The sequence below is a fragment of the Choloepus didactylus genome, chromosome 18 (assembly GCF_015220235.1).
Source record: "Choloepus didactylus isolate mChoDid1 chromosome 18, mChoDid1.pri, whole genome shotgun sequence".
Classification (NCBI taxonomy): domain Eukaryota; kingdom Metazoa; phylum Chordata; class Mammalia; order Pilosa; family Megalonychidae; genus Choloepus; species Choloepus didactylus.
Window position 1 is genome coordinate 28832529 of NC_051324.1, and position 17201 is coordinate 28849729.

Genomic DNA, 17201 nt, shown 5'->3' on the forward strand with positions numbered 1-17201 from the left:
GAGCCGGGTCCTGCATTTGTGCTCTTGCCCTCGGCCCTGCAATTGCCAGGGGTGGGCCTGCTTGTCACAGCCCTCCAAGGGTGGGGCTGTAATAAGAGTTCTCACTCAGTTACCCTTTACCCCGGGCCAGGTGCCCTTCTCAATGCATTACCTGCATCATGTCCTTTCACCCTGCGACCGACTCTGAGGATGCTTGCAAGTATTATAACCACTTCACAGAGGTAGGAACCAAGGTGCAGAGGAGTGAAGTAAGTTGCCCATGGCTAGCTAGTGGCAGAGCCAGGATTCAAACCAGTCTATACCAGAGCAGATTCGCTCCATGGGCACTCTGTGGAAACTGCGCTCCTGTCTCTCCCCAGCCTCTCGCTGGGCGGACAGCCCCAGGTCCCTCTGCACCTCCCCCCACTCTGCAAGCCGGAACCTGGCCCTCCGCGGGGGCGCGATGTGGGTGGTTGGGTGGCTGGGTGTCTGCTTCTCAGCTGCCCGGGCCTCGCGTGGCCCCAGCCCCGGGTCTGGAGCGGCCTCGAAGGGCCTGGCGGGGACGGCGGCGCCTGGCAGCGGGGGATTTGGATGCTCTGGGCGGCGTCTCCCCCTCCCGCATCCACCTCCGGGGGTTTGGCCGAGCCGGGGGCGTTTATCTCGATTCCCTCTGACAGCCAAGCTTCGCTCCCGGCATGCCCTGCTCGCAGGGTGCCGCCCGCGAGTCCCGCGCCCCGGACTTTGCATCCGCTGGGGGCCCGGGCCCGGGAGCGCGACCCGGGATGCGTCCTGGAGCGGCAGCCTGAGATAGGTGAGCCCGGCTGGGGCGAGCCCGGCCTCCGCGCGCCCGGGGGCTGGCGGGACAGGGGCTCCGGGCGAGCCTTTGGGAGCCCAGCACCTTCGGAGCGGGGCGCGCCCGAGGGGCGGACCCGCGGGCGGGGGCGGGGGTGCTGAGGGCGCCGGCTCGGCCTTCCTCCTTGGGGGAAGGGAGACCGGGCCTGCCAGCCGCTTTGTTCCTGCCGCGAGGTCCTGCGGTTGCAGCGCGCACCCTCCGAGCCAAGTTTGAGAAAGTAAGTTCGAGCTGCGCGGGTCTCTGCACCCCCGCGCCCCCGCGGTGAGCCATCCGAGCCCCCGGCGGCGCGCTCGGAGATGGGACCGCGGTGGACCTCCCCCGTTGCCTCTTGAGGCTTAGTCCTAGGTGATGGGTGTTCTGGGTGGTGCGACAGGGGGAAGGAAGTTGGATCTTTGTTCTGATTTATCCTTGTAGGTTTAGAATCAGATAGAGATGGGAGAAAGTAAGGGAGAGAGAGAAAGAAACGCAGAGAAAGACTCGCGGAAACACACAGAGAAGAACACACAAAGGGAAACAAACACACACACAAAACACACAAAGAAGCCCCTAGACAGACAAATCACAGAGAGTGCGAAAACTCACACACACACTCTGAGCAACACACACACACTCAGAGTAATACACAATCAGAGCAACACACACAACATATGGGAGAGGAAACAAAGCGTGTGGTCTTGGAGGCCAGGGGCAGGGGGAGGGGAGAGAAGTTCAGAAGGAGAAACGCCGGGAAGGGGAGAAGCTGAAGGGGAGGGGAAGGGGAAAGATGCCTGGAGAGGAAATGGAGAGCCAGACAGCAAGAGAGACAAATAGATACAGAGGCAGAAATGAGAGAAGGGGGAAAGAAAAAGGAGAGAAAAGGAGGAAGGGAAAGAAAAAGGAGATAGGGATAGTGGCCTAAAAGATATAGACAGGGAGGGGCAGGGAAACATACAGAGACTCACACATCTAGAAAAACTGAGTCAGACTCGGAGAATTACTATTCTACACACACACACACACACAGAATCAGAGATACAGTGATGGAAGAGATAAAAAGACAGATTCCAGTCTTCTTGCCTTTATGGCTAGTGAGCACCAGAAGACAGATTCCAGTCTTCTTGCCTTTATGGCTAGTGAGCACCAGGTGGGAGGGTGGCTCTCTGAGACCTCAGAGAGAGGCTCCCTTGGCACCTGAGCTTGCCACGTCCACCTTGTCCACCTGCCAAATTCCTGTTCATCCTTCAAAACCCAGCTTAAACTTCACCTCCCTGTGAAGGAGGCTTTCTCTGAAAGTGTTATGCAAAAGTTACTCTCTTTTTGGTGTGCTTCTGTCTGTATCATAGGTCTCTCTTGTTGGAAAGATCACATGGAGTTGAAATTACCTATCTGTCTACTTCCTTCACCAGTTCCTTTAGGTTAGGTCCCATGCCATACTTATCTCCAATTTCCAGAAACTGGCTCAGTGCTTGATGCATAGTAGATGATCAACAAATATTTATTGAATGACTATTGGGAGCTTTTGGACCCTCCAAGACATGGAGCATAGAATTAAATGCAGATAGAGGCAATGAACCATCATGGGGTCATAGAGACTCCTAGGTTAAAGCACCCTTTTTGTAGGTGGAGAAATCAAAGTCCAGAGAAAGGAGGAGGCTTGCTCAAAGGGACCCAAGCAGGAGGTCTGCAAGAAATAACATTGTGCATACATAACTCCTCTTTGGTCCTCTTGCCTGAGTTTAAAATCCTGGTGGAAGAACCTTCCTGGGCAGCAGGCAATGAACACTTTAACATCAGCTCTAAGTTTTCAACACTGAAACTGACAACCAAGACTCTTCCCATAGTTTTTAGAATCTTTTTTTCACCTTAGAAAGGAAAAGGGAAATGAATGTCTGCTTAAGTTTAAATGGATGTTGAAATCTAGCTCCACTACTTCCTGACCATGTAAACTTGGACAAATTACTTAACCTCCCTGAACCTCAGTTTTCTGAACTGTAAATGTGGATACAAATACCTGCCTCATAGGATTGTTATTGGATTAGAACAGTTATATGCAAAGTGCCTGGTATGGAGTAGATCCTCAATAAATGCAAATCCACCCTTCCCCCTTTTCAGAGGGTTTCATGCACATTGGTTAAGATAGGAAAGCAACAGTCCTGGTTATAATGTTTCCCTTTGTCCCAGATTTGAAAGGCCATCCTGGTCCAACTGGGAAACAAACTCTTTTAATAAAAGAAAAGGCAAATTTGGGGCATGGCTTGTAAAATGCTCCTTGATTCTAGTCAGACGCTCAGGTCTCTGCAGGTGACCTGGGGGAAAATGACTGCTTTCTGCCCCCCATTTGCTGCTTCCCGCAGGTAAGACCAGCTGTCCCACTCTCTTCCATGGCTTCTTTGTCACACCCGCTGTGCCTGTGTGTTCCCTCAGGCTTTAGCCCTCACGGGAGATGTGACCAGGACTGAGTGAGCTGCCGAAAGCATGGAGACCGTGGTGATTGTTGCCATAGGCGTGCTGGCCACCATCTTCCTGGCATCGTTTGCAGCCTTGGTGGTGGTTTGCAGGCAGCGCTACTGCCGGCCCCGAGACCTGCTGCAGCGCTATGATTCCAAGTGAGTGGTCCCAGGCTGGGGAAGGAGGAGAGATGGGCTCTGACTTGGGGCTCTAACAAATGGAAAAGATAGGAACAGAAGAAGTTTAGTGCTGCATACTCCAGCTCAGCATTTTGTCTTTAAAATGTTACTTGCTAAAGACAAAGCTTTAGAGTGATTGAAAAACCTTCTAACATCCTGAGCCATCTCAGATTCTGTCACCTGAGCCAATGAAAAAGTTACTAACATGTTCACCTGGTATGAAGGTGTGGCCATGCATCCAAGACGCAAGCCACTGGACAAGCCAAATCCCTTTCCAACGAACTCCACAGACACAGAAATCAGGCCAGAACTCCAGCCATACATCCAAGCAACAGACTCGGTTCAGGGAATTTCTAGCATAGGACTTTGTCTGTCTTTGCCCAGCAGATATCTTCATGATGCATTTTATGTAAAATATAGTTTATAAACAAAATCCTAATTTCAGTTTAGGGATGTTTTAACTGACAGATCCTTGCGAGGTTACAGCAACCTACCCTTAGTTTCTCTTGCTCATCTGTCTTTATCCTACCAGCATCTCTACCCAACGTAAATGCTCATTTCTATGACCCAGGAAAGGTCTGCTATTGAAAAGTATCACGTCCCATTTTCTAGAGAACCCTGTTGTAAAGTAGGAGGCATTTTTACTTCTTCCACCTTTCCAGGTAACTAGGAGGGGATGTGGTTATGGGGGTGGACCAGGGTGGTTCTCAAGAGTAATTCTGCAGACCAGGGAAAAACAGGTCACAAAAGGTCACAAAAGGATGATATTTTGTCCTAAGGAGTAGTCCTACTATATATCTTTGTAATTATTGTGGTTATAGCCCTACTCTTTCTCTGAGTGGCTTCTTTTGTTCTGTTTCACTTTTTTTGTTGTTTTGGTGTCCCCCATGTCCTCCTGGGCATCCCCCTTGGCTCAACTCTCCAGCCATGTGCTTCTTTGTCACACCTGCTGTGCCTGTGTGTTCTCTCAGGCTTTAGTCCTCGCAGGAGATGTGACCTGCAACTGCAGTCCCCAACAGTGTTGGGTTTGGCTCCAGGACAAGTGGTCCCTGTTGTTCTGTATCTGTTTCTTTCATCCTTTAGGGGGTTGGGTATGTGGACCTCAGTGAGGAGGGAGTCAGCAGCAGTCACCCATCATGAAACCACTTAACTGCATCTGTTCCTTCCAGGCCCATTGTGGACCTCATTGGTGCCATGGAGACCCAGTCTGAGCCCTCTGAGTTAGAACTGGATGATGTGGTCATTACCAACCCCCACATCGAGGCCATTCTGGAGAACGAAGACTGGATTGAAGATGCCTCGTAAGGCCATGGGGATCGTTTTGCTTTCCTACAGATCATTTTATAGCCCCTGGGGGATGGCAAATGGGAGCTTCCAGGTGTCTTTCTCTGGCTTCCTTTGCCAGAGTCCTCCTCTGGGATTCCAGCAGCACTGTCTGTGTCATTCGCTGCTTTTTCCCCTGCCCTCAACATGGGGGAAATAAGAAAGTGGCATGGCAGTGTTCCTCATCTCCATTTTGTGGATCTGAGCCCTGAAGCTCTTAGATGTATGGCCAAGATCATTACAAGTCACCCTGGTGTGTTTGGATTATCTTTGTTGGGGCTTATGAATTTAATACTGAGGCTCCAGGGATGAAGCCTTTGTCTTCAGTATCCCTCAGAGATCCTTGTACCCATCAGGAGCCTCTGCATCTTGAGCAGTGTATGATACTTCATTCCCTTATTCATTTAGTCATTCATTCACTGGGCAAATGTTTATGGACCATTATGTGCCGGGCACTGACCCAGGCACTGCAGTTATTTAAACAGAGTTTTATCTAAAAATCTCAATGCAGTATCATAGAAACTATAGATGATTTTGATCCTCAGTGCAATAGACACACGGAGGAGGCAAGGTCTAGATTTGCCTGGTGTGGGGAGGTGGAGGTGGATGCTTCATGAAGGATATGACAGAATAGGTGCCTATGGACTTGGGTGTTGAAGGATGAGAAGGAGCTCACCAGGCTGAACATGAGGGGAAGGACACCCTGAGCAGAGGGAACAGTCCATTAGAAGCTCAGTTATTAAAAAAGCGTGGCTCATTAGGTGGGGAGTAGAGCTAGCTGGAAGAGCAGGTTGGGCATGGGAGCAGATGCGGGAGGGAAAGATGCTACTTCCTCATTTAGCTCGTGGACCTGCTCATTTTAACACTAAGGCATTACTGCTCTCCGGTGGCCTCCAGCTGTGCCCGTTGGTCAGAGCTGAATGAGGAGCAGTAGGGTGGCTGGAGGGAGGTGGGTCTCTCGAGGTAAGCATTGACAAGCCCTTCTTGTCTCCCCAGGGGTCTCATGTCCCACTGCATCGCCATCTTGAAGGTAATACTCTCTGATTTCTGAATGAGGAGATGGGGATCACCTATGTATACTTTTAGAGTTGAAAGGGACTTTAGAATGGCACTGAACCTAACTTCTTACCCCTTGCAACATGCTTTTCTTTAACTTGCCTGACATTTATAGTTTCTACTGTTTACTTCCACTTCCACCTAGACAGTTGGTTCTACTTTAAGATTCTCAAAGCCCTTTCAGAGGCTTTTTGTCATCTGGACCTCACTAATACAGTGGCCTTTGGGAAAGACAGCATAGGCAGTCTTGAGCCATATTTTCACCAACTGTGGAGAAAACTGTTTGCCTGAGACCATTTAGCTGCTAAGGGAAATAGGATTTTCCAGCTTCTCCCTATACACTTTCTTTCATTAATAAAGAGCGCAGGCATTTACAGCAAGTTCTGTATTTAGGTCTCTTCAGTTTTTGGAAAGTCTTTCACTTGCCCTCTTTGGTTGTAACAGTAGAATGCAATGTTAAAAAATCCAAACCATGATTACTTTAACTTGAAGTCCAATTTTTTTTTTTTAAAGTCTTTAAATCTTTAGGAAATTGTATTCAGTTTGCACTTTGGCTAATTTTTATAGTTTCAGCATTTGTTTTTCAATTCTCACCAGATGCTTCCCTGCTTAATGAAATATTATTTTTTATTTGAATGATAATATTGAAATATTTGACCAGTTTCAAATATCATTAGCTTTTTCACTTCAATAACCTGGAAAACTTATCTATTAATTATTCAAGATTGCAAAAAGAACAACTTTATCTTTTCTTCAGTGTCATTCAGTACAAGATTGTGAAAACTCCCCCTCTTCCTCAGCTGTCTGTCTTGGAGGATGAGGAAATGCCTAGTAGAAAACTGTTGTCCTCGAGTCCAGAGCTCTTTGGAAATATAGATATGGTTATGGCTGTAGACAGATATAATGACTACAGCAATAATGCCATGTTACCTCTCCCTTCTTCCAAAGGAGGTGTCCTGCAATGGGTTTTGTGGCCTGCCCCTGCCTACTATAGGGGAAGGTAAATAGCATCTGAAATGGGGGTGGATTGGTTGGAAGGAGTCCTCTTGGATTGGAATCAATGGTCCATCCTGGGGACCTCAGATCAAAGGAGAGGGTTTCTAATCCTCCTCTTGGGATTTCAGGCCTTTGTGCTTGGCCCCCTGCCCTTGAGTCCTTGTGGTGGGGATGGAAGGAGGGGACTGGGCTCATGTCCCAGTAGGTTCTTGGGCTTCTTTCTGCCTTCTGTTCTCCAGCCCTTTAGTATAAGACAGATACTGGAACCTCTTTGCCAGGGACAGAAGCATATCCAGGTTCTCAGAAGAGGAAGGTACAGGAGGGGGACCAAGCTTTGGGGGTGGCCAGCAGTGTTGGTTGATGATGAGAAAGCCACGTGCCATAGTCTCGCCTTCTCTGTTTTTGCTGCAGTCCTTACACCAGCATCTTGGCAAACATCATGTTCATGTATTACCCTAGAAAATTGTTGAGATAAGAGTCCTTTTGGAGAATGTACTCAAAGGAAACAATTGCCCTTTGTCCAGTCATGTTTCTGAGGGTGCCGCACTGGAAATATTTATCCTGGTAGAGAGCTAAACCATGAGGTGAAGCAATGGAAAGAGAAAGTAGGCTTTCCCTCTAAGGAAGAAGGTGAAATCAGAGCACATGATTTTTCTTAGACAGATTATATCAGCTTAGACTTCTCCGAGCCAAAACCCTGACCCTGACTGGAGGTTCCTACCCCTCCCTCCTTACCCAGCCATGTTCTCAGCTTTGGCTTCTTCCTACTCCATGTCCTCTAAGCTCTGTGCACTTTTCACTTCAACATGGCCATTAGGTTAGGGGGTCAGCTGTGTGATGGTGGCTCCCCCAAGGTGGGGGCCATTATCTGTCCTTGTGGCAGGGGGTGGGGTACAGAAAGCCCTTGGGGAGTCAGGTCACCCCTCTTCTCCTCTCTCCTCCCTGCTGCATTAGATTTGTCACACCCTGACGGAAAAACTTGTTGCCATGACAATGGGCTCGGGGGCCAAGATGAAGACTTCAGCCAGCGTCAGCGACATCATCGTGGTGGCCAAGCGGATCAGCCCCAGGTGAGCCGTCTGGGGCCTTGAGGACCCCACAGCCTGGGCAGGATGGGCTGGAAGCTGAGGTGCCAGCAGGGCTAGGCTCCTCTAAGAAACAGTACACAGGCAGCTTCCATTATCTGTGTCCCAAACACTCAACACTGGTTTAGATATTGAGAGACTTTCAAGCTAAGTTAGTCTCACATAATTCCCCCACCATCAGCCTCACTCGGATAGACTTTTCAGGAAATTTCAGCATTGTGACTAGTCTTGACAAGTCTGTTCTGCAGATTCCTTTGTGGCTAATCCCTCTTTCTTAGTCCCATGCAGCTGAGGCTGCTTTCCTTCCCTTTGCCACTCCTTCCTCCCAGGCTCTGAGCTACAGCCAGCAAGCACATCTCCCACTGGTGCAAACACCCCTGTCTCCCAGTGGCCTCCTGGCCGTGTCCTTGTCCCCAGCCTGTATCTGTACTGGAGACTGTTTGGGGTGGGAGTGGGGGGCTGATCCATGCAGTCACCCACTGCCCCATCCTGGCCCCAGCCAGCAGCCTCCAGGACTGGGTGGGAAGTGAAGCCGTAAAGCATTCAGACCTCCAAATTCCAGGCTGTCTGCAAAATCCCATGTGGGAGGCAACCAGCAGGATTGCAATCAACAGCTACACCCCCTCATTTGGGCTCAATTGTGTGAAGAAAAAGAGCCCTTTTCTTAGAAGGGCTGTGTAAGATTGTGCTGCCATCTGCTGGCTGGCATGTGGGTGTGCCTGAGCCCAGAGGGCTCCAAGCACTGTCTCCACACCCCACTTCCATTTCCTGATGGGAATGGTGGCACCTGTGTGAGTTCCAGCGGCCCTCACTTTCCTTTTTGCCATGCCCTTGGGTAAATCACAAGGAACCAGCCCTCCCTCTGTCTCAAGGCTAACCAAATAAAAACGACCAGGTTCCTGCTAGTCGGCAACGTGTGAAGCTCTCTTAGGGCATATGAAAGACTTGGTGCACTCCAACTCTGTCCGGGAAGAGTTAAGGGAGTTGAGAAGGAGAGGGAAATAATCCGGGGGAGCCCCCAACCCAGGCTCTGGGCAAGAACCAGCCATTCGTTTTGGCCACCCAAAGGTGGTCTGCTAGACCCTTCATCATGCTTTTTGTAATTTCTAAGAGCTACTCCAGAAGGCCAGGCAAATTCTTGCATTATGAGATTATGAAGCAGCACTTTCAGGATGGAGTTATGGGGAAGAAGGAGATTGAGATTTCATTGAAACTCTAGGTGAGCAGGATTAGCAGTAGAGCGAGGCTGAGGTGGTGGCATTGCTCAGAGGGTGGACCTGACCTGGTGCTCTCTGGCCCATGCTACAGAGCAACTTCAGAGTATTCCAGAACGTTCTCTGTTGTCATTCAATCAGTGATCCTTGCTTGTCTTCTTTGCTCTTACACTTCTTTTTTCCTTCTGGGCATTTTTCATCCCCATGGTTTCTGTTGCCCCATTTATTCCACATAGTGTGTTGATGGCAAATTAGTTTCAAGGTGAGTGGCTTCAGCTCCAGCGCACTACAGAGAAAGGGACCGGTGAAGACAGGTGTCTCACCAGCTCCTCAGCCCCGAGACAAGAATGTTTGAGGGCATCTTTTCTCAAGTGCTTTTAGAAATCAAGCAATACATCTTTAGTTTTCCTTCCTGATCATCAAATGATCCAGGAGTAAGAATTTGGAGCAAAAACTTGTATAACAGATCAGAATCAAAAGTACTTCCTTTCTGAGCTTGAGGAAAAAATAATTAACCATGAACTGAACCAGGTGTTAAAAGAAATTCAGTCCATCAGTTTGAACCCAAATTAAACTTGTGCCTTTTTTTTTTTTTTTGGTGTTCATGTTCCTTTAACCCTGCCATTTTCTTTTTCGGATCAAGAAAGTAATAAATGCTTATAAAAATTAAAACACAGAAGAAATAGATTATCTGGAAAGTGAAAGTATCCCTTAATTCCACTCCTTCCCAACTCCAGGAGGAACCACAGTTCACTGAAAGTTATTCTTCCTTAGTCTCCCGCCACCCCACATTCCGTAGTTTTGTTGGTTTATTTTTAAACGAAGAAGATATTGTTTGGCAATTTGCCTTTTTCATGTGGTAGTATATCTTAAACATCTTTCCATATGTGTAAATATGTACTTTTTAAAAATTCAGTTTTATTGAGATATCTTCACATACCCTGCAATCATCCTCAGTGTACAATTGATTGTTCACAGTACCATCATATAGTTTTGCCTTCATTACCAAAATCAACCTTTGAACATTATCATTAGTCCAAAAAAAAAAAAAACCAAGAATAAAAATACAAGAATACCCAAAACATCGCATCCCCCCCCCCCCTGCCCTATTATTCATTTAATTTTTGTTGCCATGTTTCTACTCATCTGTCAATTCACTGGATAAAGGAAGTGTGAACCACAGGGCTTTCACAATTGCACAGTCACACCATGTAAAGATACATAGTTATACAATCGTCTTCAAAAATCAAGGCTACTGGATTGCAGTTCAACAGTTTCAGGTATTTTCTTCTACCTATTCCAATACACTAAAAACTAAAAAAGGGATATCTGTATAACACGTAAGAATAACCTCCAGAATGACCTCCTGACTCCATTTAAAATCTCTCAGTCACTGAAACTTTGTTTCATTTCTCTTTCCCCTTTTGGTCAAGAAGACTTTCTTAATTCCATGGTGCCAGGTCCAGGTTCATTCCCAGGAGTCATGTCCCACATTGCCAGGGAGATTTACACCCCTGGGAGTCATGTCCCACGTAGGGGTTAGGGCAATGAGTTTACCTGCTGAGTTGGCTTAGAGAGAGAGGCCACATCTGAGCAACAGAAGAGGTTCTCTGGGGGTGACTCTTAGGCACAATTATAAGTAGGCTTGGCCTCTGTTTTGTAGTAACAAGCTTCATAAGGGCAAGTCCCAAAGATCGAGAGCTTGGCGTTCTAAATTGGTAGTCTCCAATGCTTATGAAAATATCAGGAATTCCCCAGGTGGGGAAGTTTAATATTTCTGCATTTTCCCATGGTCCCTCAGGAGGGCTTTGCAAATATATTTTTATTCTCTGCCCAAATTACTTTGGGATATGTTGGAGTTTCACACTAACCTGTACAAACCAAGATCTCACTCCCTAGTCAAAGTTCCATGTAATTATGGAGTAAACTGACTATACAAGTTAAATTATCTGGTATGCTACAGAAAATGAACTTATCTTCCCTTGGTCTCACATAGAATTTGAAATTTTAAAACACAGTTGTTATCGTCCTTTACCCTTTAGCCTGACTTGCCTTAGTCCTAACCAGATCCTCTTCATTTGTATCTCTAATTGAATTCTGAACTCTTATTCGGCTTTTTTAACAGTTTGTATATGGGATGATACTGACATTCATAGCTGCCAAACTCTAGCTCTAAGTCTCAGGTGTCACACAAATACTTGAAATTCTAGGGACAGATCAGGTTATACACAAAGAGCTCAGCAGCTCAGAATTTAGAGATGGCCTTAACTCAGGAATAGATGTGATTGCTGTAAGAGCTTGCAATCTAGGAACCTTTACCGTAAGCCTTCCCCTGATAACCTGTGCTCCAAGATTCAATTCTCAGAGTTTACACATTATAGTTAGTGAGGTGTTTTAATGTTTGGTTTTTTGTTTCTGGCTTATTTCACTCAAAATATTATCCTCAAGATCCATTCACCTAGTTGCATCTCACAGCTTCATTCCTTCTTGCAGCTGCTCAATATTCTATTGTATGCATACACCCCAGTTCACCATTCTTGAATGTGTACTTTTTAAACCATTGGAACTAAAACAAACCCAGAAAATAAAATATTATCTAAAATGAACCCGAAGTCTTTCTACGTCTCTGTTCAAGAATGCAGAAGCAGTTGGAGAAAAGAACCACTAAGGGTGGATCTTGAAAATCAAGTAAAAGAATTGGAATAAAGAAAGGTTGAAAGAAAGGAAAAAAGGAGATAAGGAAAATGAAACATTGAAAACCTTTTGCCTCCTTTTAGAGTGGACGATGTTGTGAAGTCAATGTACCCTCCGCTGGACCCGAAACTCCTGGATGCGCGGTGAGTGTGTGTGACGTGGAGGGGGTGGGGGTGGGGTGCTCATTTTCCAAATTAGAGGCAGCAGGTTGGTTGATGGGGTTGCTAAGGAGAGGGCTGATTTACTGGGTTCCTGAGGCTGCCCTAGCTATACTAAAGGGAATGGGCTGGGATTGGGGTTTTATTTCTGATCCCTGGGCTTTGGGTTCAGTGTGATTGAAACCCTGCCTTGTCAGCTAATGAGTGAGCCAAGCCTGGCTGGGTGACAGAGGCCATTCCTCTTCCTGTATCCCTTGAGAAGGGACAGCCAGTCTTAGATTTTGAATTTTTATGATTAAACACCCAGCCTTTCTAAGTCCTCACTGTGCCACCTCTTCCATTTCCCCTACAAGCAGACTCCTGCCTTAACCATGAGTGCCGCCCAGTGGGGTAGAAGGGGTAGGTGGCAAACAGAGCACAGAGAATGGAGGTGACAGGTCATCCTGCCTGTCTTTGCCCAAAAACTGTGCCCACCCTCCACAGGACACCGCAGGCACCCATTTCTGTGACCCTCCCCTCACAGCTTTATTGAATCCTTATATTCCTGTACAGAGTGTAAACCCATTTCACTAAACCAGATTTTTTTTGTCTCTCTGATTTATATGACCATTTCATAGACACATTGTATAATGATTGCCCGGTGGGCAGTGGGCCATGGTATTTCAGCTTTAGTGTCTCTGACCCACTCCTATTATTACCCAGATTTGTCTGGGGGTTCATAAACTATAATGCATTCCAAAATGCACCATGGGCACTCACTATATAAAAGGTGTTCCACCATGAACCTTTCAATTCTGAAAATAGCTCCTCCCCAATTTGGCTTTCAATTAATAATTTTTAGAGTTGGGTAAACCAGCCCTAGGCCTTTTTGATTCAGAGTCAATATGGGATGCTCAGGGTGGGAGTATTTATAGCCTGTCTTTAAGTGAGTATCAGGTGGACATATTCATCCAATTGACCAGATCCAAACTGTGTTCCATGAAGCACAGTTCTGGGAGTTGTTAATAGATGTGCTAAAGAAAATGGGTTCCACCATCCTAAATAAGTTTGTGAAGCAGAGCATATTTTATTCTCACCTTGGAGCTTTATCATGCACATCAAAGGCTCTGAGAAGTGCTGCAGTGAAAAATGCTCAATTTGTTTGAGCATGGAACCATCTTTAGATTATATACCCATACCCTTCTAGGTCAGGGGCTCCCGTCTGGGGAACATTAGTCCAGAGTCTACCCAGCTGGGCTTTGGTGTGAAGTTCCTCATGTCCTAGGGAATCTAATCCTGCCCTTTTTCCTAGGACAACTGCCCTGCTCCTGTCCGTCAGTCATCTGGTGCTGGTGACCAGGAACGCCTGCCACCTGACTGGGGGCCTGGATTGGATCGACCAGTCACTGTCAGCTGCTGAGGAGCACTTGGAAGTCCTTCGAGAAGCAGCCTTGGCTTCCGAGCCGGATAAAGGACTTCCAGGCCCCGAAGGCTTCTTGCAGGAGCAGTCGGCCATTTAGTGCCTGCTGGCCAGGAGCCAGCCATGAGGGCCAGCCTGCTCCAGCCCTGGGTGGCTCAGCTGAGTGTCCACTTTTTCCTGTAGAATCAGTCATTCTCCACGGCTCTGGAATATAGCTCTATGCATATTGAAAGGCAGGGGAGCTCTGCCAATGGATGCCTCTGTTGCAGTTGCAAATGGTAGTTGGTGAGTGGCAGTCTAATACCACAGTTCGGGGAGTGATGTTCACCGTCTGTGCAGCAGAGCATTGAACACTGGTGGACTGTCAGCTTTATTTGGCTCACCTAGTGTTTTCAAGAAAATTGAGCCTACATCTAAGAATCAGGAGCTTTCATGTTAAAATTACAACTTCTACCTTCTCTTGAACAATCAGGAGGTGCGGCAGTTCTGACCTGTATTCCCAAAAGGGGACAAAGTAAGTAGAAGTTGCCTCTTTTGATAAGACTTATACTCTCACCTAGCCTGTTTCATTTATTTGTATTGTCTGCCTGTTCCCTAAGGCCTTTCCTCCTCTTTACAGAATTGAGTTTGAAGGTGAGCATTGCAGAGCAATTTCTCTTTAATCACTGTGCCTGCAATTTGACCTATGTACCACTAGGTGGATAATAAAACTATATCTAGGTTTCAAATCTCAGGTGTGTGGTTACTGAATCAAATTCAAATGCATGCTGTGTGGTGGGACATATTTGTCTGAGATCTAAGGATGAAGGAGAGAGCCTAAGAACCCTGAGGATGGCTTGTGTGTGTCTCAAAATGAGATATTAAAAAACCACTTGGCATTCAGGCAGAAATGAAGATACCACCATCAGGTAGCTTCCACATTAGCAATTGCATTGATGAAGGAGGTGTTCTCTTTTCTTTTGAGATTTCTTTGTTTTGCAGATATTCAAAGATGTAGGGGCCCTTTTAGAACTTGAGACCTTTGGGGGATCCGGGATTACAATTGCAAACTCTTGAGGCCTTGTTTTTCATTAGCATATGGGAAAGTCTGAAGTGCTTTGCTTCTTCCCAGATTCTCAGAGCCAGCCTCCCTCTTGGGAGAGGGCTCTGGTTTGGGGACTGCCCTGGTTCATATCCTATGCTGTTAAGCAGTTTTGGGGCTGCATCCCTGTTCTCATTTCATTTTCTCTGCCCTAACTCAATTCAACAAATCCCTCAGCCTGATTCTAAGAAACCGGGAACCTATATTCACAAATCCGTGATTGGGGCATTGCTTGTCTGTGCATTGGACACATTTTATTCTCTCCTAATAAACAGACTGATTCTAACCTGCACAATGTACACCAAACCAGGAGGTCAGGGAGGGAAGCTGGAGTTTATCTCACATGGACTGAAGGATAGTATTCTGATTATAGGGTCACTTTATTGGTTGTCCACTCTCATTGACCCTGAACACTTATTATTTAAGTAGTTAATTTTTCTGCCCTGGTGAGCTATGAATGAGAAGTGTCCACAAAATTCCTTTGCTTTCTATTCACTCCCTCCTTATCCACTTTAGCCCTGTGGTATCCTACTGTTTTTGCCTGTTTATCACACTCTCAGAACCTGCTTTCACATCTTGCCTGGAAACTGATTCATGCTAAGGTTTCAATGACTGCTATGGCCCTTGTATTTTAACTTAGACCAGAGTCTGGGCCAAAGAAAAGCAGCTCTGAATTAGCATCTCAAACACCAATCACCAGGTACGGGGGTTTGGGGAGTGAAGAGGCCTCCTAGCATTCCTGAAATGACACACACAGTCCTTTACCTTCTCTGAGCCCTGGTGAGTACCAGTACACCTGCTTCCCGAAGCCCGGAGATGACATCTTTTCAATTGTGAGGAGAGAGTCCTGAAGATTTTGGAAGTGCCTGATAAATTGCAGGATCTCTGTTAAGTCTCCCCATGCTGTGTGGTTTTGCTTCTCCAGTGCTAGACAAATAAGAGGCCTCTGAATAAAGCTGGTGGCTGATGGCTGAGACTGGAAGCGCTGTCTTTGGAGATAGAATCCCATTCAGGCTCTTTGGGATTGGCTGAAGTCACTCCTCCCTCTGGAGGGGCTGATTGGTGAGCATTGGGAGATCCAGGACTGTCTCTTGTGCCAGCTGTGGTTTCCCAGGGAATGGACACACCCCAAGTGTCTAACTATTACTTGTATCTAACTATTTGATGGTAGACCCTTTCCTGCACGTCCCCTACCCCTTCCTGCCCTGTGGTAGGAGCATCAGACTGGAATTCTGAATGAAGAAGGAATTACCCAGGGCTAGAAATTGAGTGTGAAAGAGCAAGATCTTTAAAGACAGACAGATTAGGTTCAAATGTAAGCCCAGTCAATTACTGTGTGAGCTTGGGCAAGTTACTTAATCTCTCTGATCCTTAGCTTTCTCATCTGTAAGAATGAGGCTACTACCTTATTGGGTTGGCATGTTAATCAGATGAAATGGGGTGTGTGAAAGGCCCAATTGTATGCCTGGTACTGATTAAACAATGTTAATCCTTCTCTCCCCCTGCCCCCCCTCCCATGCCCAGATGCCACTGCCCCAGAGGGCACCTTCTCAGTTACCGTGGCTCTGTCCAAGCCGGGCCTTCTGTTCATAGGCTCTGGAACAGAGTGGCTAAAAATCTGGAGTCACTGCAGTAGGGAGAGTGGCCCAGCCTTGTCCTCGGCCCACTCCAGGTGTGTTCATGACAGGAAGATTTTCAGAGCTCTTGGTCTCTTATCAGTGTTCAGAGGGTTCATTGCTCAAGCTCGCATTCCTCCAGAGAACTGCCCAGAGAACTTCCTCCGGCTTGTGAAATCTCTGAGACGAAGCACATGTTCCTGGCTTCCAACTCACCCTGGTGCTTACCCTGGCCTGACTCATTGCAGGAGTTCCTCTGCTTCAGAGACTCTGTCCTCACGAGCCTGATCTTTAGAACATGGCTTACAGTTCAAAGCCACTGAGTTGCTTTATGACCTTGGAAATACTGGGAAGCTGTCAGATGAGGAATTTCCATCCATTTTCTCCTTCCCTTCCCTGAATGTGTACTGAGTGCTTATTTCATGGGAGTTGCTCTCAGTGCTGGGGATATAGAATGAAAGGCATGGTCGCTTCCCTTGAGGAGCAAGAAAGAGAAATGAATAGTTGACTGACTGAACGTGGCTGCGGCCAGTGCTGTGATGGAGGGACCCACAGGATGGGGCTGTGGGAGTGCAGAGCAGGGAGAGGGGTGAGCAGTGGGGATGGGGACAAGGCAATCAGGGCAGAAACTTGGGGGGAGGAACTGAGGTCTGAGTTGAGACTTGACAAAAAGGGTCAGAGAGGCGTTCTGTGCAGACAGGACAACTTGGGAAAGGCCCACGGCTAAGAGAGCATGGCTCATTTGAGAAATGCAGATGACCAGGGAGGGCTGGAGTGTGGGGTACACAGGGGTGAGGTTGGATGGGTTGGTATGGTGCCAAGTCTTGGAGGACTACATAGATTGTATTAGGGAGCAGGAGATTTATCATGAGCATAACAGAACCGTAGGAGGGTTTTAAGCAGGGGAATGACTTGGTCAGATTTGCAAGGTCCCCAGAAGCTCACAGGTACTAAGGAGTCAGGGCAGGAACTTTGGCTCTCCAACAGATGCCCTTAACCACCATCCCTTCCTACCTGGGCATGGGTGAGGGAATCCATAATGGAAAGGAAAGAACTGTTATAAGAGATGTTATTCTATTCTATTTCTAGTATTTTTCATTAAGAAAAATGGTGATTGTGACCCATAAATTAATTTCATGGC

General features: G+C 47.1%; 1 protein-coding gene across 2 annotated transcripts; it reads left to right on the top strand.

The window, feature by feature from the left end:
• Positions 1–654: 654 nt before the first annotated feature.
• On the top strand, positions 655–14091 carry TMEM98 (transmembrane protein 98). Of its 2 annotated transcripts, none has more exons than XM_037809196.1 (7): positions 655–790; positions 3236–3417; positions 4608–4739; positions 5758–5791; positions 7768–7883; positions 11890–11949; positions 13256–14091. In XM_037809196.1, exons 2-7 carry the CDS (start codon positions 3287–3289, stop codon positions 13461–13463), a joined length of 681 nt encoding a protein of 226 aa, XP_037665124.1. In that variant the 5' UTR covers positions 655–790; positions 3236–3286; the 3' UTR covers positions 13464–14091. The 2 variants fall into 2 exon arrangements, with proteins under 2 accessions (XP_037665124.1, XP_037665123.1); XM_037809195.1 differs by lacking the exon at positions 655–790 and adding an exon at positions 960–1049 and having other exon boundaries at positions 13256–13463.
• Positions 14092–17201: the final 3110 nt, after the last annotated feature.